The sequence below is a fragment of the Lethenteron reissneri genome, chromosome 1, assembly GCF_015708825.2.
Source record: "Lethenteron reissneri isolate LAM-NWPU_2019-01 chromosome 1, ASM1570882v1, whole genome shotgun sequence".
Classification (NCBI taxonomy): Eukaryota; Metazoa; Chordata; class Hyperoartia; order Petromyzontiformes; family Petromyzontidae; genus Lethenteron; species Lethenteron reissneri.
This window is the reverse complement of record NC_083779.1, coordinates 4,416,676-4,438,402: the sequence shown is the minus strand read 5'-3', so window position 1 is coordinate 4,438,402 and position 21,727 is coordinate 4,416,676. Positions and strand designations below refer to the sequence as shown.

The 21,727-nt window shown below is 53.4% G+C and overlaps 2 protein-coding genes across 2 annotated transcripts in view; one reads left to right on the top strand and one right to left on the bottom strand.

Moving 5' to 3' along the window:
- The window catches only part of SNRPA1 (small nuclear ribonucleoprotein polypeptide A'), an 840,838-nt gene that overhangs the window by 412,637 nt on the left and 406,474 nt on the right, over window positions 1–21,727 (top strand). The gene's annotated exons all lie outside the window — the stretch shown is intronic.
- LOC133361043 (double-stranded RNA-specific adenosine deaminase-like) overlaps window positions 1–21,727 on the bottom strand; it is a 59,158-nt gene that overhangs the window by 5,964 nt on the left and 31,467 nt on the right. Inside the window, exons 8-10 of the mRNA XM_061579918.1 lie at window positions 11,009–11,219; window positions 9,853–9,946; window positions 867–983 (exon numbers count right to left, since the gene is read on the bottom strand). Coding sequence (XP_061435902.1) covers window positions 867–983; window positions 9,853–9,946; window positions 11,009–11,219 — 422 coding nt within the window. The remainder of the gene's footprint in view (window positions 1–866; window positions 984–9,852; window positions 9,947–11,008; window positions 11,220–21,727) is intronic.

Genomic DNA, 21,727 nt, shown 5'->3' with positions numbered 1-21,727 from the left:
CGCTACCGTTACCCTACCCTTTACCGTACCCCTTGGCAAGTCGACATCTTTACCCTTTTAGCTCTACCCTTTTACCCGGTAAAAAGGGTAAATTACCTTGCCGAGGCCTAGCTATCAGGGGCCCCCTGCACGCACCGCCCCCCCCATCATCAAGAGCGCAAGTCGTAAACGGGGATTGTTAACGGGGGACGCAGCGAGAGGCAGAGGTCGCAACCGGGTACCCGATACCTGTACCCTACCCGATACCCGGCTATCCGTACCCGGCCGGGTACGGGTACCCGTTTGCGACCCTGGTGCGGCCGGGTACGGGTACGGGTAAGGAATCAAAACCCGTTTGCGACCTCTGGCGAGAGGTCCGCTAGAAACCAGCGAGTCGAGGCGGAGCTCACGGGCGAGTGCGGCCGCCCGCTCGGCGCGTCACTCGCGTGACAAAGACGAGATCTCGCCGCTCGGGTTTTTTAACCAGCGACAGCGGTTGAAAAATTAAATTGCTAATTTATTTTGTTTGAACCAAGTGCCAAATGAAGGGACCAGAATAGAGTCTCATTTGTGAGTGTCCTGGGGCATTCGTCTGCCAGTACGGGGCGATGATTGCTGCTGCTAATGCTGCGTGTAGAATCCCAATTGCATATTTGCGGTGTCATTTTCGCATTTTGCACATTTTAACCGTCACGCTCGTGGCACACAACGGCCCTAGTTCTGGCGAACGACGCCACGGGGGCGTTTCACGTCCGCTGCGAGCGAAGCAGACGGCGTGCGACGCTACCACGGTTCACAACGCGCCGTCACCGCCCAACTCATGGGTCAGAGGTCACGGGTTTGCAGGGGGGGGGCGGGGTCAGGACGGGGAGGGGTCATTAGGTCACCTGATGTAGAGGTGGAATTGAACGTCGTTCCTGACGGCTAACTTGCCGTCGAACTCGCAGAAGATGCTCTGATCGGGGTCGCTGGGGTCGTGCAACATCAGCTGACTGTAGAGGAACCTGCAGGGAGCGCACGCGCAACGCAGAGACACGCCTCATTAAGGCACGGCGGTCTCCTTAATGTGTGCACACGTGTTGAACTTCGTGAGCACCGTACGTAGCAAACCGTGCTACGTACGGAGATCGGGGGACCTCGTTAGGACCGAGAGACCTCGTCAAGGCAAGGAGACTCAAGAGTGAGCATCGGGTAGAGTGATACAGACACGCGTCATTGTCCACAGACATTAACAAGTCTTGAGAGAAACCCCCATCATCCAAAAGACAGAGATCTCGTCATGACCTCGTTAAGATAGATTTTGTTAAGGTACAGAGTGACCTTGTCCAGATGAAAGAGACACAAATGCATGCATGCAGAAACACAAACAGACGTATACAAATACGCAAATGCACGGACACAAATACACACAAGCGTGAACACAAGACGTAAACATACATACACAGACATATATATAGAGAAACGCAGAGACACAAATACACACATTCACAGGCCACAAGCACACATCAAGAGAAATGACAATGTCAAAGATCCCCATATAGCGTTAACAGACTGTTAGGGGAAGTGTTGTTAGCGAGCACCTGACACAGCACACGAGGAGGTGGGTGGCTAGCACCACGCCCGGCCGCCTTTGTCCCCTTAGTGGCGATGTTTACACACTGCACCAGATACTCATTTCAGGCTGAGTCGACCTAGGGGAGGCCCAGGACCTGTTTAGATTATCGTCACTGGTGTTGGCCATGATTACCGCTCCACTAAAAAAAAAACAATGACACACACACACATACAAGTACGTGCGCACGCGCGCTTGCAAATTAACAAAAATCACACTGGGCAACGCGTCTTCAAATTTTCCCTTGCGGTGAAATGTCAAGAGCGCTGGGAGACTCGCACCCGAGTGGACGCTCGGTGATTAACACGATCATCGTTGTGCCGGAGCGATGGCAGGGTGACTCAGAGGTGAGGGCTCTGTGAGCTAGCACCACCGAGCTTGGCCTGGGTGTGAAACCGCACAGCAGCCTCTGATTTTGACACCCTACAGTGAGTCAAGCCCGGTCACCAATCACTGCACAAGCAATAAAAATAAAACTCATCATGTGAAACTTTGATTAGTAATTGATTTTTGCGTTAGGCCAAGTAATGATCTGTATATGAATGTATGTATGTTCAGCATCTTTCGCACCATTCGTAGCCAACTGTGCTGATTTCGTTGGTGCGGGACACATTTATGTTGTTAAGACCCACTCCCCCACCTAACAGAGCCGAACAACTTAATTTGTCGCGCGCGCCGGCGTTTAAAGTGACAATTATTATTGCCGCCGCCACCGTCGTCATGGATTCAGCTCTCGCATCGGTAAAACAGAAAGTACGGTTCGCGCAACCGAACGGAGCATGGATCGTACATAATACTGGCTGCTGGAAAAACACCACGCGCAACGTGACATCTTTTTTGTCTGGGCTAATTTAAAATATAGGTACGACTGTCGCGTGAAGAACACGGGAGCGAGGGAAAGTTGAAGACGCCGCCTCGAGTGCCGTGCGACTCAGTAGCAGAGCGGGCGGGACAGCGCTGCCCACCCCTTCAGTGGCGGCTCTGCGATATCCGCTTCCGCGGGGTGGCGTTCTCTAGCTCGAAGGGCTGCGCGGGCCCTGCGAGACTTCCGAATGGATTCTTCCCCTCGTGACGACGCGACGGCGTCGTCACGAGGGGAGGGGGGGGCATCAAAGGAGCCGAAAAACAAACGAATAAAAACTTTAAACAAAAAAAATCATCACCAGCCTGACAGGGAGAGGCGGTGGCTGCAATGCCAGCAAAGCACACGACGACCACAAAGGCAGGGAGGCAATGTGAGCTGAGTTCAAGGTGGGTGGGGGGAGCGTCGTCGACGGGGGTGGTCGGGTCAGCAGTGGGCGCTGTTGCAGAGGCTATCGCGATCTGCGGGGGGAAGCACGCGGCGTCGTGCGTGGCTGGGGCAAGCGGGGTGAGTAGCAGGTGGGCGAGCGATTCCTAGATCGGCGGGTAGGACGACTGTGTGTCAGGTGGTGTGAGCGGGTAGGTACGTGGAGAATAGATTGGTAGGCAGGTTGATGTTTTGGTGGGGGGAGTGGGTAGGCAATTTAACACGTAGGCTTTCGCGACCAAAATGATGCATATTAGAGGTGTTTTGGGTTAGATCGTGTAAATATAAATGCGTCGTTAAATCCTCCACCACGCGACACAGCCAATTAGTAAGGTTTGTCACGTGAACAAAACATGCCATGGCTGTCGCCCGATGAGGCTGGTTATAATTACCGGCGAAATGTCGTACTCAAATTGTAAATGTTATGGGTTTGCTCTCCAACACACCGGTGTGCTGTACTAGTAACCAATTGCCATTTTTTTTTACAAACCCTTACTAATTGGCTGTGTCGGGTGGCGGCGGGTTTAATGATACATTTATATTCACGCGATCTCACCCAAAAACTCGATTATGGGTAGGGAAGTGAAAGAGAAGATGGATTGGTGTGCTGATCGGCGAGTGGGTGGATGAGTTCGGTTGGTGGGGGAATATATAAGTGAAAAGGAATATTGTTGGTAGGTTGTTGTGCTGATACGGCGAGTGGGTAGGTGAGTAACTCGGTGAGCGGACTCACCCATTCAACCCCTCACCCATTCCTCACTCACTCTCTCACCTTCCTGTATTTACCACTCGCCTACCTAACTGCAATTGTTAACCAATAAATGAGTGGCATGAGTGAGCGATCAAGTTGGTGGCTGACGTATTGGTGGTGTGTGGATGAGTGAGCGAGCGCGTCAGCAGGTATGACTGACGGACGAGCGGCTGACTTGGGCAACCGCGCCTAAAATCAAAACCTTCACCGCCGCCACCACCGCCGCCGCCACGAAAACTGACATCAATGGAGACTGCCACCACCCACCACACCCATCCAACCGCCGGTTCAAACGGCGTTTCATCTGATGCCGTTACGATTCCGGGGTGGTGCAGGGGGCATTCCTTCTCACGCACACCACACACCCTGCAGAGTCACGACCGTACAACGCATCGGCCCGTTGTGTTCGCGGCTACGGAGATTGGCGATAACGCCGTACGCCGGACCGTCGTCTGACACCCGGCACGACAATGGCGCGGTGGGGGCTTGTTCCGCAGCTGCTAAAACGGTAAAGGTGCAGCCCTACAACAGCTTTTCTCCCGCCAATGTTGGCGGAACGCCCCGCTGGCTAAAAGTTGAGGCTCTAGAGCCCCCCCCCCCATCACCTCCAAATACGAGAGCGTTTGGGCCTACTCTTCCACACCAGCCAAATGTCGTGGAATGGGGGGGGGGGGTTACACACACTTCACCCAATCACATCTGTGCCCGCGCCGAGGGACGGAATCGAAGCCGACCTCGCGAGTCTGACGCCGGTGCCGACTGGTGCGCCCGGCGTTCTGCGCCAAACGAGCCCCCCGCACACCGACCAGCCGGCGCTCTCGCCATGAGCAACACTCGCAATCGATGCCGCTCATTCAAGTCTGGCGCTAAATATTGATAAATATCGACCACAGCAGTCCCCTTAGAACTTCCGTAAATCTATTTACTGCTCACAAAGCCATGAACCCGCGTTACGTTGGTGGGGGTGCGAGAGTCCACGTTGCGCGACCCTCTGGTCGGGGGAACACCGCGACACGGGAGGTCGCCGGCTCCATCTCCCGGCGCGGCGGTCGAAGCAGCGGTGGCGAGCTTCTCGATTCCTCCCCCCAGCTTCTTGCGTCCACCCAGCGGCATAAAAGTGGCTTCATCGATTGGCAGGCCGCGCGCGGCGAGGTCAAGCGTGGCTACTCGCGCCTCTTCCCAGACGTTCAGGACAGCGTGGAAGAGTAGGCCAAGAACCTTCTCTACGGTGCGCTCTGAGTAGGGGGCGGGGGGCCCTTCAACCGGCAGTGACGTGAGCACGCGATTGTGGGGGCTGCATCTCTGCCCTGGCCACCGCTGATTTAAGTACGGGCGTGACGACGACGACACGTAGGAGAATATCGATTGCTAAGCTCGAGATATAGATGCACGTGCGTCTATCTCACGTTGCGTCGTGAGATGCATTTTCTCTCCTCCCCACCACCCCGGTCGCGGCTGTTGCGTTGCTTTGTTTGACCGCGGGATTGCGGTGAGCACGGTTGGCTACGTAGGGACCAGGTGGGCAGGAAGCCGTGATAACACTACCCCAAATCCACCCGGTCTGGACATGAAAGGCCTGGGTCCGACCCTCCTTTCTTTCGCGCTCGTCCCCCCGTCTCCTGCCCCCCCCCACCCCTGCCCGCGTCGACCCGGAGGTCTCCGTCGCCATGGTGACGCGGGTGTCCCAGCGCCTACCACCGCAATCACCCGGAACGCGCCCGGTATTAGTCGGGTCTGCAAAGCCCAGCGGGGGTTTGAGACTGGACTAGCACCACCAGCACCACCAGCACCACCAGCACCACCAGCACCACCAGCACCACCACGCGTAACAGTCGCTACAGGTTGCAGGGCCACGCACGGCAGTGCACCAAACTCCACTGTTGTACCGTACTCGTACGCCCCAACGTCTACGCTCCGCGCCTTCACCAAGCCGCCTAGACCAGCGTGGTGAAGTATGACAAAAACAATAACGCCCCGCTCCCCCAGTCCATCACCACCCCCCCCGCCCCCAATCACATTTTCTCATAGTCCGGTGCACGGGGCGAGCCCTCCCCCTCCCGGCCCCGTGGTGCAGTTGCACCGCCTGCACAGCCGACGGCTACCGAAGCCAACCGGCGATCTTCGCGCTCAGAAAGTTACGTCGGCGGCGACGATCGCCGGTGACACATTGAGATCCAGGGTTCCTTGCGGTCTATTGTAATCCCCCCCCACCCACCCTCGTCCCAACCCCCGCAGATCAATTATGCATCGCTTGCAATCAATTACAATCACTTACAACGCGGTCTAGAGAGCACAGCTCCGTTAAAGGGTCGCTTCTTCAATTATTTATGAGCGGTGGCGATTGATGGATGGACCGACGCACGCACGAACGGGCACACGGACGGGCGGATAGAGTGACAGCAGTGACAGAGGAACAGATCGGCGCGGGGAGGGATAGACGAATGGACAGACGGACGGACGGATTGACGGATAGATAGGTATACGAATGGACAGGCAGAATGAGAGATTGACGGACAAGCACGCGGGCGGATGAATGGACGGATGAAGAGACTGACAGGTTGGGTGGACAGACAGAGAGACGCGGAAACAGGCGGGCAGATGGCAAGAGAGAGATAGAGCGGCAGGCAGGCAGACGGACACAAATATCTATTTATGGACAGGGTGGCAGCCAAAGAGACAATTGGACGAAAAATATGCAGACAAACGAACAAACAGAGAGACCAACAGACAGGCAGGTGGGCAGTCATGCGGGCAGACAGACAGATGGAAAATAGACAGAATGGCAGACAGACTAACAAATGGATAAATGGACAAACCAGGCAGCCCAGCATGCAGACGCAGAAACATGGACAGAAAGACAAAGAGACAAACAGACACGCAGACGGACAGGCAGCCAACGCGCAGACAGACAGACAGCAAGAGATGGATGGTGAGCGTAAGGGTGGATGGGCCAGGGGATGGCGGAGGGGAAATTGAAAGCTGGAAACTGGGTCAAGAGGAGGCAGGTGCATGGGGGTGCGTGGGGGGTGGAGGCGGTGTGTGGGGGGGGGGGCATGCCAGGGGGATCCCACACGGAACAGCGAGCATGGTGAATCCACTCGCCAGGGTCAATCACGTCTCTCCGTGTGCACGCAACAAAGACAAAGATCCCCCGTGTAGCCTTAACAGACTGTTGCGGAAAGTGCTGTTAGCGGGCACCTATGAAGGCCGGCACGGCACACGAGGGGGTGGGTGGCCAGCACCACCCCAGTGGCGATGTTTACACACCACACCAGGTACTCATTTGAGGCTGAGTCGACCTAGGGGAGGTCCAGGACCGGTTCAGATAATCGGCACTGGTGTTGGCCGTGAGCGGGAATCGAATCCGTGTTGCCGGGTTCATAGCGCAGCGCGCTAACCGCTACGCTATCGCTCCCCACAACACACACAACAGACAAAGATCCCCCATGTAGCTTGCACAAGCTGCTGGGGCAAGTGTTCTTAGTGGGCACATGTTAAGGCCGACGAGGCACACACGAGGGGATGGGTGGCGCCAGCACCACCATGCCTAGCCACCGTTGTGTGGGGGGGGGGCTGCGCGCGTTTCCCCTTCGCGTCGCGATTATTTCCGCGGCTAACGGGCAAATATCGTTGGTCGGCGGGAAAGAGTCTTAGCCGGGGACGGCGCTGCGGACAAACAAAGGTGGGCGGTCTCCTTAATTCAATCCAAAGGGCAGCCGGACAACACGAGCCGCATCGAGGGAGTGCAGGATTAGGGAAATAAAGCGTGTGTTGTGGCATTCCAGAAGGAATAAAGAAACAAGTAAATAATTAAGGGGCTATATAGAAAATTAAATAAACTGGTCCCATCGCGTTGTCGCACGCCAGTGAATAACTTTTCAAATTAAAAGATTTTCTTTTCCTTCGGGGGAAATGGCTTTTTAAATTTTTAATAAAGATTTTTTATGCTCTTCCTAATGCACTCGGAGCTGTTGTGTGTATGTTTGTGTGGCGTGTGTGTGTGGCGTGATGTGTGTGTGTGTGCGATCGGGTGCGGAGCGGTGGTGTGTGTGTGTGTGGCGTGGCGTGTGCGTGATGTGTGTGTGTGTGTGTGGCGTGGCGTGATGTGTGTGTGGCGTGGTGTGTGTGGCGTGTGGTGCGTGTGTGGGCGATCGGGTGGGGAGCGGTGGTGTGTGTGTGTGGCGTGGCGTATGCGTGATGTGTGTGTGTGTGGCGTGTGCGTGATGTGTGTGTGTGTGGCGTGTCGTGTGCGTTATTGTGTGTGTGTGTGCGATCGGGTGGGGAGCGGGGCACAGCGGTTAGCGCGCTGCGCTACGAACCCCGGTGACCCGGGTTCGATTCAAGCTCACGGCCACCAACACCCAGTGACGATAATCTGAACCAGTTCTGGGCCTCCCCTAGGTTGCCTCGGCCTCAAATGAGTACCTGGTGCGCTGTGTAAAAACATCGCCACTGGGGAGACAAAGGCGGCCAGGCGTGGTGTTGGCCACCCAGCCCCTCGTGTGCCATGCCGGCCTTCATGAGTGCTCATCAACAGCACTTGCCCCAACAGCCTGTTAAAGCTACACGGGAGATCAATGTCTTTGTGCGGATCGGGTGAGTGGATCTGTGTGCGAGTGACTGTCTGTGCGTGTGGAGCGCCAGCACAGCGGTACAAACCCAGCGACCCGAGTTTGATTCACGCTCACAACCAATAGCCGTGGCGAATATTTGCACCGGTTCTGGGCCTCCTCTAGGGCGACTCAGCCTCAAATGAGTACCTGGGTGCAGGTGTGTATAGATCAACACTGGGGAGAAAAAGGTTGGCGGGCAGTGATGTCTGCCCCCAACAAAGCTACAGGAGGGATCTCTGTTTCTGTGTATCTACGTGTCTCTGCCCGTGTCTCCGAGCGAATCTGAGTTATATATAGTCTTTCGGTAAAGTTACGTAGATATCTTCAAAGAAAATAGCAAAAAACACTGACGCTTCGATCGCAACACAAGCGGTCATCATGAAAAGGGAGTTAGCTTCTAAAGGCGAACTGTTTTATAAAGGGTTGAAATGGGCATAGCCCAAATGTCAGCAGCCAATGTTAATGTAAGTGGTGGGCAGCAACCACGACGATGATGGTGGGTTTTCCACCAATCAAAGGGCTGCCAGGTGAAAATTAGCATGTTGATGTAAGATCGGTGAGCAGCCTCACATTAACATAGGTGGCTATGCTAATGTGAGAGATTAGCACGTTAATGGCAGATCGGTGAGCAGTCTCACATTAACATAGGTGGCTATGTTAATGTGAGAGATTAGCATGTTAATGGCAGATCGGTGAGCAGCCTCACATTAACATAGGTGGCTATGTTAATGTACGAAATTAGCACGTTAATGGCAGATCGCAGAGCAGTAAACCTTGAGCTCGGCGTGTGAAGTGGCTGTGTTAGTGTGTTACCTGTTAATGAACAACTAACATCGGAAGGTGGTAGGATGGAAACATCACAGCTAGTTATGACTTGGTTGATAACGTCCATCCAATGATTGCTCAGTTTGTACCCATCTTCTCGGCTGAAATTGTGTCTGTGTTTGTATATATGGATGGCTTCATGAACGAATCTTTGTTGATAGCCAGTGGGCTTGCAAAGTATCTTCTTCGTCTTAGAGAAATCAATTTCGTGTGAGCCCACCGCATTAAAACAATGATCAGCCACGGCCGAGGTATTGGTCCTACCGTGTTTCAGATCTGCCTTATGACGTGTTGCTTAGTTTCCCCAATGTAACTACTGCTGCAGACACAGCTTAAGTTTGTAGACGCCTTGTACGCGATCGTCCTTTCCAACCTGGAGCCTCTTCTGGGCTGCACACAACTCGACATCAGTGCCCTGTTTTATCCGAACCGTTTCTGGTCGCGAGGTCGACGCGGCCATTAAATGAGCACTGGAACGCGGTGTGTGGTTGCTGGCGCAGGTGAGACCAAGGTGGACGGGCTTGGGGGTGTGTGGGTGGGTGCGTATGTGGGTGGGTATATGCGTGCGTGGGTGCGTGCATAGGTGGGTGCATGCGTGGGTGGGTACATGCGTGGGGGTGTGCGTGTGGGTGCGTGGGTGGGTGCATAGGTGGGTAGGTGCGTGGGTGGATGCGTGGGTGGGCGCGTGCGGGTTGGGCACATGGTTGGGTGCGTGGGTGGGCGTGTGCATGGGTGGGTACGTGGGTGGTTGCGTGCGTGGGTGGGTGCGTGCGTGCATGGTTACCGTATGAATCCGCGCCGCGCGATGATCTCGGCGTGGGAATCGTTCACGGTCTCGCCCTTCAGGCTCAGCTCCTCTCCCTTCACACAGCGGTTTCCTGCTCGCAAAGAGACAAAGAGCCCCCGTACAGGCTTCAGAGACCGTTTGGGGAAAGTGCTGGTAGCGGGTAGCACCTGTGAAGGTTGGCACGGCACACAAGGGGGTGGGTGGCCAGCACCACGCGCGGGCCGCCTTTGTCTCCCCAGTGGCGACGTTTACTACACACCGCACCGGGTACTCATTTGAGACTGAGTCGACCTAGGGGAGGCCTAAGACCGGTTCAGATAAGCGCCACTGGTGTTGGCCGTAAGCGGGAATCAAACTCGGATCACTGGGTTCGGAGTGCAGCGCGCTAACCACGACACTACCGCTCCCCTAGGCTACCACTACCTTTTTTTACTCTTGTACAAAGACACATATCCCCCGTATAGCCTTAATAGACTCTTGGGGCAAGTGCTGTTAGCGAGCGCCTATGAAGGCCGGCAAGGCACACGAGGGGGTGGGTGGCCAGCACCGCGCCCGTTCGCCTTTGTCTCCCCAGTGGCGATGTTTACATACTGCACCAGGTACTCATTTAAGGCTGAGTCGGCCTAGGGGAGGCCCGGGACCGGTTCAGATTGTCACTGGTGATGGCCATGAGCACGACCGCCCAGGACTTGGGCGGTCGAGTTCGTGGCGCAGTGCGAGAAACTGCTACACTATCGCTCCCCACTGTTCACACACACACACGCCTCATTTGAGGCTGAATCGGCCTAGGGGAGGGCCAAGGACCGGTTGAGTGGGAATCGAACCCGGGTCGCCGGGTTTGTACCACAGTGCGCTAACTGCTACACTACCACTCTCCACGACTCGTGTAGTCTTTGACACAAACACACGCACACAGACAATAGCACATCGGGCCTCCTTCAGTGCACCGCAGCCTCCGACGTCGCCACTCGTTTTGACCCGGCCCGCGTCTTCCTCTAGATTCGTCAATTCCGTCACGACGCAGTCGGCGGCCGCGCTTTAAGTTCGGCCGCTTCGCGGGTCATCGTCGCCCACAATGCAACGGCAACACTTCGCCAGTCTCGTCGACGGCATTCGCACCGCGTGTGCACGTGCGATCGAGCGGTTGACCTACCGACCCCGAGGCTGACCACCAGGGCGCTGTCCATGCTGCCCGGGGCGGGCCCGTCGCCCTCCACCTCGGCCGGCCCCCTCGTCATGACGATGGCCGCCATCACCTTGCGCCCGACGAGCTGCGAGCGGCTCTCCTCGGCGATGGCGTCCAGCGTGGCGGTGCTCATCTCGGCCACCTCGTCGTGGAAGGTTCGGTCCGGCACCGAGAAAGCCTGCCGGGGCACGTGGGCAAAGCGAGGGGGGGTCAAGGTGATAGCCGCTGAAGGTTGCCATATGGAGGGCGGCCGCTACCGGATCTCACCCCACCGCCACACCTCTGTCCACCCGGCGGCACGAATGGGTGTAGCCGCGGTCAGCCGATCGGTGGGTAAGGTGCGGTGCGGGGGTAAAACTATGGGTCAGCAATATCTTTCATACCTAATATAATCACCCAGAAATGTCTGTCCTGAACGCTCGTGACGTCACTACTCCACATCAACCAGCTCCCCTCATTAATATTCAGGAGCAGGTGACGTCCTCCAAATGGACACCCCCCTCTCAATTCATAATAATTAGCGGCTGACGTCACTACACATGGGGGGGCGAGGCGCCTCCTCCCCCCCCTCCTCGGTGTCAACTTACAACCCTCACGTCACGCAATCTCCGTAACGCTATTGAGACATCAAAGTAAAAAGGACGTCACGATGAACAAGGGATTATAACCTTAAAATGAAATAGGTCTGTCACGGCGCCCTTACAAATTGCACGCGCATTTGTAATAAAGCTCGTTGAGGCAACTTCTGGAATCCGTCTTTTATTCAACTTGTATTACAGCTTTCCTTCACACTGCTGACAGGCAGAGTGAGAGGGACAGATAGAGAGAGACGCACCGCCACATGGCAACCCGGAGCCCCGCTCCCGCGTGGCCCCCTTCCTCTGTTCATTCCCGTTCTGACCACGTGTCGTTCGTCTCCACCCCTATTTAATACCCGGGTCACGTGGTACGTTTCCGCCAATCCTCGTTAGCCTCCATGGAATCTTCCAGGCTCCCTCGTCAGCTCCCGGGACGACGCCCCTGACTCATCTCCCCATTGGCTGTGGCCAAAGCCAGCAGAACCAATCCTTACAGCTGTCACCTTTCCATTACGTCAGGGCCACGCCCCTAGGCTTCCCCCCCATTGGCTGTAAACCAGGACCGGCAGAGCCAATCATCATGACGAGTTGTGATACGTCAGCGAGCCGGATATATCCTTACATTACACATTGATGCAATGAATATATCACGTCGCGGTCTGCTTTTTGCTTGCAAATTTCAGATTTACTGCAATACACCCGTCCTTGGATGGGCAAAAGGCGAGTTAGTTTTGAATTCAGATTATTCAAAAGTGCACAGCTCCAGTAGCTTCGTAATATCGGAAGGAAGAGTGTTCCAGACGGCCGCAGAACCGGATTTGAAAGCGTGCGATGCGGTTACCACCGTCTTTGCTCGATGGCCAACCAAAAACAGCTGCTGCGAGGAAGACCGGAGTTTGCATGATGGATTATGCTCCTTGACGAAGTGGAGGCTGTTCTGCTACCAGTCCCTGCGCTAGCTTCTGGGTCGCAGTGCTATCCGCCGGGTCTCTGTGCCATCGCGGTACCGGTAACTGCGTACACAAATAGAACTCTCCCACCACTCTGAGTCTCCACGTGGCACATAGCCTGAGTGGCACATAGATTGGGTGACACGTAGAATGGGTGGCACGGAGATTGGGTGACACGTAGATTGGGTGGAACGTAGATTGGGTGGAACGTAGATTGGGTGGAACGGAGATTGGGTGGAACGGAGATTGGGTGGAACGTAGATTGGGTGGAACGTAGATTGGGTGGAACGTAGATTGGGTGGAACGTAGATTGGGTGGAACGTAGATTGGGTGGCACGTAGACTGGGTGACACGTGGATTGGGTGGCACGTGGACTGGGTGACACGTAGAATGGGTGACACGTAGACTGGGTGACACGTGGATTGGGTGGCATGTAGATTGGGTGGCACGGAGATTGGGTGGCACGGAGATTGGGTGGCACGGAGATTGGGTGGCACGGAGATTGGGTGGCATGTAGATTGGGTGGCACGTGGATTGGGTGGCATGTAGATTGGGTGGCATGTAGATTGGGTGGCACGGAGATTGGGTGGCACGGAGATTGGGTGGCATGTAGATTGGGTGGCATGTAGATTGGGTGGCATGTAGATTGGGTGGCACGGAGATTGGGTGGCATGTAGATTGGGTGGCATGTAGATTGGGTGGCATGTAGATTGGGTGGCATGTAGATTGGGTGGCATGTAGATTGGGTGGCATGTAGATTGGGTGGCATGTAGATTGGGTGGCATGTAGATTGGGTGGCATGTAGATTGGGTGGCACGGAGATTGGGTGGCACGGAGATTGGGTGGCACGGAGATTGGGTGGCATGTAGATTGGGTGGCACGGAGATTGGGTGGCATGTAAATTGGGTGGCATGTAGATTGGGTGGCACGGAGATTGGGTGGCATGTAGATTGGGTGGCACGGAGATTGGGTGGCACGGAGATTGGGTGGCATGTAGATTGGGTGGCATGTAGATTGGGTGGCACGGAGATTGGGTGGCATGTAGATTGGGTGGCATGTAGATTGGGTGGCATGTAGATTGGGTGGCACGGAGATTGGGTGGCATGTAGATTGGGTGGCATGTAGATTGGGTGGCACGGAGATTGGGTGGCATGTAGATTGGGTGGCACGTAGATTGGGTGGCACGGAGATTGGGTGGCACGTGGATTGGGTGGCACATAGATTGGGTGGCACGTGGATTGGGTGGCACGTAGACTGGGTGGCACGTGGATTGGGTGGCACGTAGACTGGGTGGCACGGGGATTGGGTGGCACGTAGATTGGGTGGCACGTGGATTGGGTGGCACGTAGATTGGGTGGCACATAGATTGGGTGGCACGTGGATTGGGTGGCACGTGGATTGGGTGGCACATAGATTGGGTGGCACATAGATTGGGTGGCACGTGGATTGGGTGGCACGTAGATTGGGTGGCACATAGATTGGGTGGCACGTGGATTGGGTGGCACGTGGATTGGGTGGCACATAGATTGGGTGGCACGTAGACTGGGTGGCACGTAGATTGGGTGGCACATAGATTGGGTGGCACGTAGATTGGGTGGCACGTGGATTGGGTGGCACATAGATTGGGTGGCACGTGGATTGGGTGGCACATAGATTGGGTGGCACGTAGATTGGGTGGCACGTGGATTGGGTGGCACATAGATTGGGTGGCACGTGGATTGGGTGGCACGTAGACTGGGTGGCACGTAGACTGGGTGGCACGTACACTGGGTGGCACGTAGACTGGGTGGCACGTAGATTGGGTGGCACGTAGACTGGGTGGCACGGAGATTGGGTGACACGTAGATTGGGTGGCACGTACACTGGGTGGCACGTAGATTGGGTGGCACGTAGATTGGGTGGCACATAGATTGGGTGGCACGTGGATTGGGTGGCACGTACACTGGGTGGCACGTAGATTGGGTGGCACATAGATTGGGTGGCACATAGATTGGGTGGCACATAGATTGGGTGGCACGTGGATTGGGTGGCACGTAGACTGGGTGGCACGTGGAATGGGTGACACGTAGATTGGGTGGCACGTGGACTGGGTGGCATGACGACCGTGATGACGGTGACATTAATGACGATTATGGTATTTGAGAGGATGATGCCATGAAGAATTAGTTCAATCACGCAGACGGAGATAACAAACAAAAACTTTAATGCCACTGTTGATGGTGACATCGGTGGTGATGACAATAATTAATAATGAAATAAGAATAGGCTTTACCCTTTTCCGGCAATAAGACAGTTGGTGTCACGGTGTTTAAACACCAAATAGATACCTATTGGGAGGTATAAAGTCTAACCACATATGCTTGTGGTAAAACATGTAAACAAACACGCTTTCATAATGTATGCATTTTCTTGGTTCTTTCGGTAGAAAATTCTTGTTGTGGATTTCACACCTGATGACGATTGCTTGTGTTGCAGTGGAAACGTCGTGAGAATTAGATTGTTTAATATTTGTATTATTTTATTATTTCCCTTCTATATGACTTTACCGAAAGAACCAAGATTATGAATCCCTGCAGTCATGAAAGCTTTAAATCAAAATGTTTGCATTGTCGTTGAAACTTGATTGGCCGACACCAGAGAGAGACTCCTTAATGGCCTTGTCTCACCACCAGTGCTGGACCAGAGAACAACGCCAAAAGGGGAACAGCACAAAGGAAAGCGCAAATATCAAAGCATTCATAAAAATGGTCCCACAGAGATAATAATACACATAACAGCGATGGCGATGATTTGGGCAGCATCGACAACAATAAGCTATCTACTTGGTTCTTTCGGTAAAGTCACGTAGAAGGGAAATAATAAAATAATAACAACAAAACATAATAAAAATAAAACATAATAAAATAATTCTCACGACGTTTCGGCTACAACGCAAGCAGCCGTCCTTCACCTAAGGACGGCTGGTTGCGTTGTGGCTGAAACGTCGTGAGAATTATTTTATTATGTTTTATTTTTATTCTTTTATTACTTCCCTTCTACGTGACTTTAACGAAAGAACCAAGAAGATGAATCCCTGCAGTCACGAAAGCTTTAAATCGACAACAATAAGCTAAATTACACTGACGTCGAGGACGAAGAGAGCGGCAAAAATCACGGCGACGATGAGAGCACCGACGAGGCTGACTACAACGTCGCTTGAGGACGGGCAAAGTGGCACTGTTCATCTTCTTGGTTCTTTCGGTAAAGTCACGTAGAAGGGAAGTAATAAAATAATAAAAATAAAACATAATAAAATAATTCTCACGACGTTTCGGCCACAACGCAAGCAGCCGTCCTCAGGTGAAGAACAGGTCTGTCGAGAAGACAGAGTCTGAATGATAACCCCAGGCTTGACTTTACCGAAAGAAGCAAGAAGATGAATCCCTGCAGTCACGAAAGCTTTAAATCGAAAAAAAAAATTGGCACTGCTCTGCTTCTCGACAGACACACGAGGGCGGTGGGGCTGCCAAGTCAAGCGGAGGAGCGAGCGAGCGAACAAGCGTTGATCTTGGGCCAATCGGGAGCACGTGGGAGAGTGGACAACAGAGAAAAGGAGAGAGAGAGCGGGAGAGCGAGCGGGAGAGAGAGCGGGAGGAGAGCGGGAGAGCTGTAAAAAGCCAGGGACTGCTCAGGCACAGCAGTAGCATCGCAAGCGTCGCCACGGCAACTGTTGCCTGGCGCCCCGGCACTTGGTACTCTTGATGGGGGGGTAAAGCCTCCATTGAATGGCCGGGTTTAGAATTGACCAAATAACGTTGTTTGTCTCGCTTTCAAATGGATCTGTTTGTATTCTTTATCATTATTTATTATTGATTTTTTTCATGCGTGTTTGTGTGTGTGTGCACGTTCTGTTTACGTGACAAACCTTATTAATTGACTGTGTCGGGCGGTGTCGGGTTCAACGACACATTTATATTGACACGCTCTAACCCAAAAAGACCTGCATTATGGACCTTCAAAACAGCGACCGCACGTTTTGTGTGCCGTCGCGCAGCCTTGGTGAGAGGCGACGCCGAGGGCGTGAGGAAGATCCGCAGTAGGGGCGTCGGCGGCAAGGAGGTTTGGGGGAGAGGGGGGGGGACTAGGGAGGACAGGATAACTGCGGAGAAGATTCGTCGGCAACGAGCGCACTACAAAATAACGGCGAGCGAGTGCGGATGACGGGAGGGGGCGGCGGAGGTATCACCTCCGTTGGTGCTCCCCGGGTTCAAGTTTTTACGGGAATTCCACATTGCCACGACGGGAGACCAAAACGATGAGGGCCCGTTCATAAATATATTTACTTTTTTTAATTTGCGGCAAACATACGGGACGAGCGTATGGGGATAGCCAACGCACAAAAATAAAATATTTATTGCGTTAAACACATTGTCCTGCGGAGGGAGCTGGTAGGAACGTTGGGTTGCTCGGTCAATGGCCAGGGTCAATGGCCAGGGTCAATGGCCAGGGTCAATGGCCAGGGTCAATGGCCAGGGTCAACGGCGGCGTGGTGTATTCCGCAAATATGCCCGACTGTGAGGGCGTGAGTAGGTTAAACGTTGAGTTTTATAAGGGCACCACGGGGTGACCAGCCCCTCCCCTCCCCACCCAGCCCCACCCCTCCCACCCCCCACCCAACCCCACCCCTCCCACACCCCACCCAGCCCCTCTCTCAACACCCAGCCCCCCCTTCCCTCCCCACCCTCTCTACCCAGCCCCTCCCCACCCTCCTCACCCAGCCCCTCCCTCCCCACCCAGCCCCTCCCTGCACGACGGACACAATAATCCCATGTGGGCTGGTGTAACCTGGCAGTTACTACCAGTACAATTAACTAAACACACCGGACAGCGACAAGGATCCAACGCGCATAAAACATTCCCGAAATAACAACATCACACGACAACACATCACGTGACAATTACGTACGGTAACATAATGGCGTACCGATACACAGTCAACAGCGAGAGTGAGATAATATCACTTAGAGACGGGAAAACGCTCGATTTATCTTTACCACGACTGCTTTATCAATGCATTCTTTGGGTGACGTGCAATTATAGGCCATAGGCCACCGTGCCGTTATTAAATATTAATGGGATAATTTAATTGAGGTATTACTATTTAAAGAGGTGGCAGCACAAAAGGAACAGGGCCGTGTGCAAACGTACCGTGCCCTCCCCCCCCACCCACCTCCCCCCCCACACCCCCCCGGGGCCATCACGAAAAAATTCCACGTAATTTTTAAACAGAGTTCCAGACGAAATGGAAAGACTCCGCGTAGCTTGCGGGGAAGAAGGGGTTGAGGGGGATGAGGGGGATGAGGGGGCGGGGGGATGTTGATAATGGCCACCCATTGGGATTTTTTGCAGAACGGCCCGTGGAAGTAGACATTGTAGAGCTGCAGCAGTCCCTTGGTTAACGTTTTTAATCCATTTGTCTCATGGAAATGACTGTCAATAGAGTTCACGTATGAAGTTGAAAAATACGTTTAAAAAAAACATCACCGAGTCTGCAAGAAAGCTGTTTCCACTGCAAAAACAGACAAGGTAGTAATGCAAACAAAGCCAGTGGAGATCGAAACGCTCATGAATCGGCATCGCCGATTGGACGTAGGGCATTGCTCAGCCCCACTTACGAGTGCTCGGGTTGGCCTAAATTGGCACCCCGCGTACATGACGTAAACACGGCGTTACCGTCAATCATAATGTGAACGTTAAGTCGAAACCACAGGGCGTCGTCCCACGGGGAGGCGAAACGTTGATCACAAAAAATCGTGCGACGATGATTGTCAACACTGGCAAACCGAGGGATTGCCAAGCCTCTGCGACCTCCGACACACGCAGCAGAGGGCAGCACTTCACCGCACGCTCTGCCACCGCAAGTGAGCGACATCGGGTCGCACACGCACGACCACCGTCAAATTCAACGTCTTTCGTTCTCAGCGCCGAAATGTATCCTGTCTTCTTATCTCGTCTCATTCTAATTTATGTAGCGCCTTTGACCAAGGCGCTGAACAAGGAATGAGTCGTTCGTACGGCGGAATAGGAGTGCGACGGGATGAGATTCATGAGACGGACGGGTGGTACGTGACGGATACGACGACGATGGGTGAAGTAAACGCTGATGAAAGTGAAGTGGTTAATGACGAGCGAGTGTGATGAAAAGGAAGGGGAATTTTAGAAAATGGGACGGTGGTGTTAATGATGGGGAAGGGAGGACCGGGGTGGGGGGGAGATTGGGTAAGCGAGGGGAAATCAGTGAGCGTGTTTGAGGGGAAGAACGGTGAATAAACGGTGAGGCTGATTGGTTGACACGTAGGGGCAGTTTGTTCTGGTATAAGGAGGCCAGATGCGAGAAAGGACGAAATGGTGATTGGGGAACACGGAGGACGAGAGGGGGGAACAGAGGCAGAGAAACAGCAGCTGGGATTGAGAACGCACACGGCGAGATGGGGGAAGCGAGCAAATTTAGCCAAATAACACGCAGAGCCAAATTGAATGCGATATTTCTTTGTGTCTTTGCAGGCACCGGTTATCACCTCACACTACACTTTCGAACCAAGATTTAAATCACGTACGGCGGCTGTGATCTGCATTCAAACTCAAAATCTCAGTGGTGCAGGCTTGGAGTTTCTGACCTCTTGAGTCTCCGACCTCCGAGTCTCTGACCTCCGGGTCTCTGAGCTCGGAGTCTTCCGACCTCTGATCTCTACGTCTCTGACCTCTGAGTCTCTGACCTCTGAGTCTCTGACCTCTGAGTCTAAGACCTCTGTGCCACACAGTGGCCCCCTCCCGCGCTGCGACGACGCAGCTCGCGACGACGCAGCTTCCGACTCGGGGTTGATTTCCACGCCGGATTCTGTAGAACGTCTCTTATGTTGTCGTTGGGAGGGCTCCGTTTTGTCTCTTTGTTTGCGCACTGTACGCCTCTGCGCACATCATTACACTGTAATTTGTTGTCATTCAATAACGCGCTCGGAAATTTGTTTCAAACGCGGAGCGCAATTACGCGCAGATTATTTTCATCATTCTTCTTCTTCTCGCCTCTTACAAGCGTGTGTGGGTTGTCTCTCCAGGCAATCCCTCCAGCTTCCGCCCACGCAGTATGACAACAACAAAAAAACCCCATTAACAAGGGACGAGGAAGAAGAGTCACGCGCACACGCATATTCCGTAATGCGTTCCCAAACGTGCACTCATTTCACGGAAGCCTCTCGATTGCAGTAGGGCGAGACCATCGATTTCGGTGGCTGTCAGGGGGAAAAAAGAGACACGGTTTGCGTGTTTGCTAATTGTCCTCTTAGCGCTGGTTTGTGTTGTGAAGGTGCATGAAGTCCTTTGTGTGTTGAACTTCTTTCACACTGTACGTAGCCAACCGTGCTAGTCGGAGAAGCAATCACAAATTTGATTTAGAAGTGCATAGCTCCAGTGCCTTCCGAATAACACGGGTCTACAATTTTTTAGACGTCGCCAGCTTCGGAGATTAAATGTGCTGTTTATTATGGTTTTTTTACGTGCTGAATTCAAATATGACAATTAAAACTGACTGGCTACTGCTCTCAAGATATTTAAGATTTAACATTTTACGTCTATGTATACTGTGTAGATAGTAGAGTTTTACTCATACATTGAAAACCTAGGTCTTGTCATGTGACCTGTCCTGCTCATATCAGCAAAAATGGTTATATAAATCTAATGTATTATGTAACAAAATGCAAAAAAACTATTATGCATATACAAGTACATACTACTTGGTGCTTCTTGGCTTGTCTCTTGTATTTATTAAATGGACCATCTCTTGTCACTGTCCAGCAATAGCCTGCAAGCATTGACAGGCTCCATTTGCCCTGAGAGCGTTTCTCCATTGTCGCAATGTCCTGGGTGAAATCACACGCCATGCTCGTCGCTCGCTGCTACGCAGTTCGGTGGAAAAAAAAATCTAGATTGAGAGTGCAAAAAATGCATCTTTAGTGACATTTTGCAACCACGGCTTTGGTATGCCTTGAGGAGGTTTTCCACCAACTCCCTGTAGTTGTCCGAGATAATTTGTTGCTGCTAACTGGAAGGCTTTCCATGCCGTCTTTTCCTTGCCAGCCATATCGGAAGGAAGAGGCGTTGCAGATGACGGCAGAAACGCGTCTGAAAACGCCGCGCGATGCAGTCACCGTCTTTGTTTAATGGCTCGGCAAAAGCGCTGCTGCTGCGAGAATGACCAGAGTTCGCGGGATGGTTTAGAACAGCAAGGTATTCATCAATTTGTCGTCTCGTTTTTGCTCGGGTATATCCCTTAGAGCAACGCAACTTTATACACAAGTTTCCATCGAATTGGACCAACTTGACCAGAGTTATTGTGGCGCCGTGTTATCGAAGAGCTGTTATCTCCCTCGCCTGCTGTGCATGAGGTCGGGCGGTCGTTCCCACACCTGGCAATGCCCGTTTCATATTTGGAGTTCGTGTGGTCAATCTCTCTCTCCCCATGGTGGTCGCGCGGATTGTTCTCCGAAGAAATGATTATAATGATGATGGTGGCGATGGGCACGGTCAACCCTCAGGACCCGGGATTCCAATTTGCAACCTCACCATCGCGAGCCTCCGGTCCAACTGTGGAGCCACGTGGTTAGATTTCAAATGAAATGCTTCAATCACGGGAATGATGCCTCAATTCAGGGTTCTGTCCATAAGAGGAGCGAGCGACCGCGGTGGGTAATCAGAGCCCCTCCTTGACACTTGTCACACACGTGGAACTCTCTGGCGAAAGGCTGTCGGGGAAGTCCGGTTCGGTATTTGATCTTCAAGTCCCTTCGGCCTCGAGAACATTTCAGCGTGCGTGTCACGACGCAAGCGTCGACGCGTTGCGTGCGTGTCACGACGCGAGCGTCGACGCGTTGCGTGCGTGTAACGACGCCTTGCGGGCATGACACGACGCGTTGCATGCATTGCGTCCGTGGGCTCCCGTGCAAAATACGCCAAGTGAAACTTTCAGTTCCTCTTTCAAAATGTACGGAAACATTTTTTCCCCATTTTTATTTACATTTCTCTCAATTGACTTTGTCCTGTTCGCCTTGTAGCCATTCTCTGGTCTAACACCGGCGGGGATAAAAGAAGGCTGTCTCTCTGGTGTAGGAAAACCAGTTTCGAAG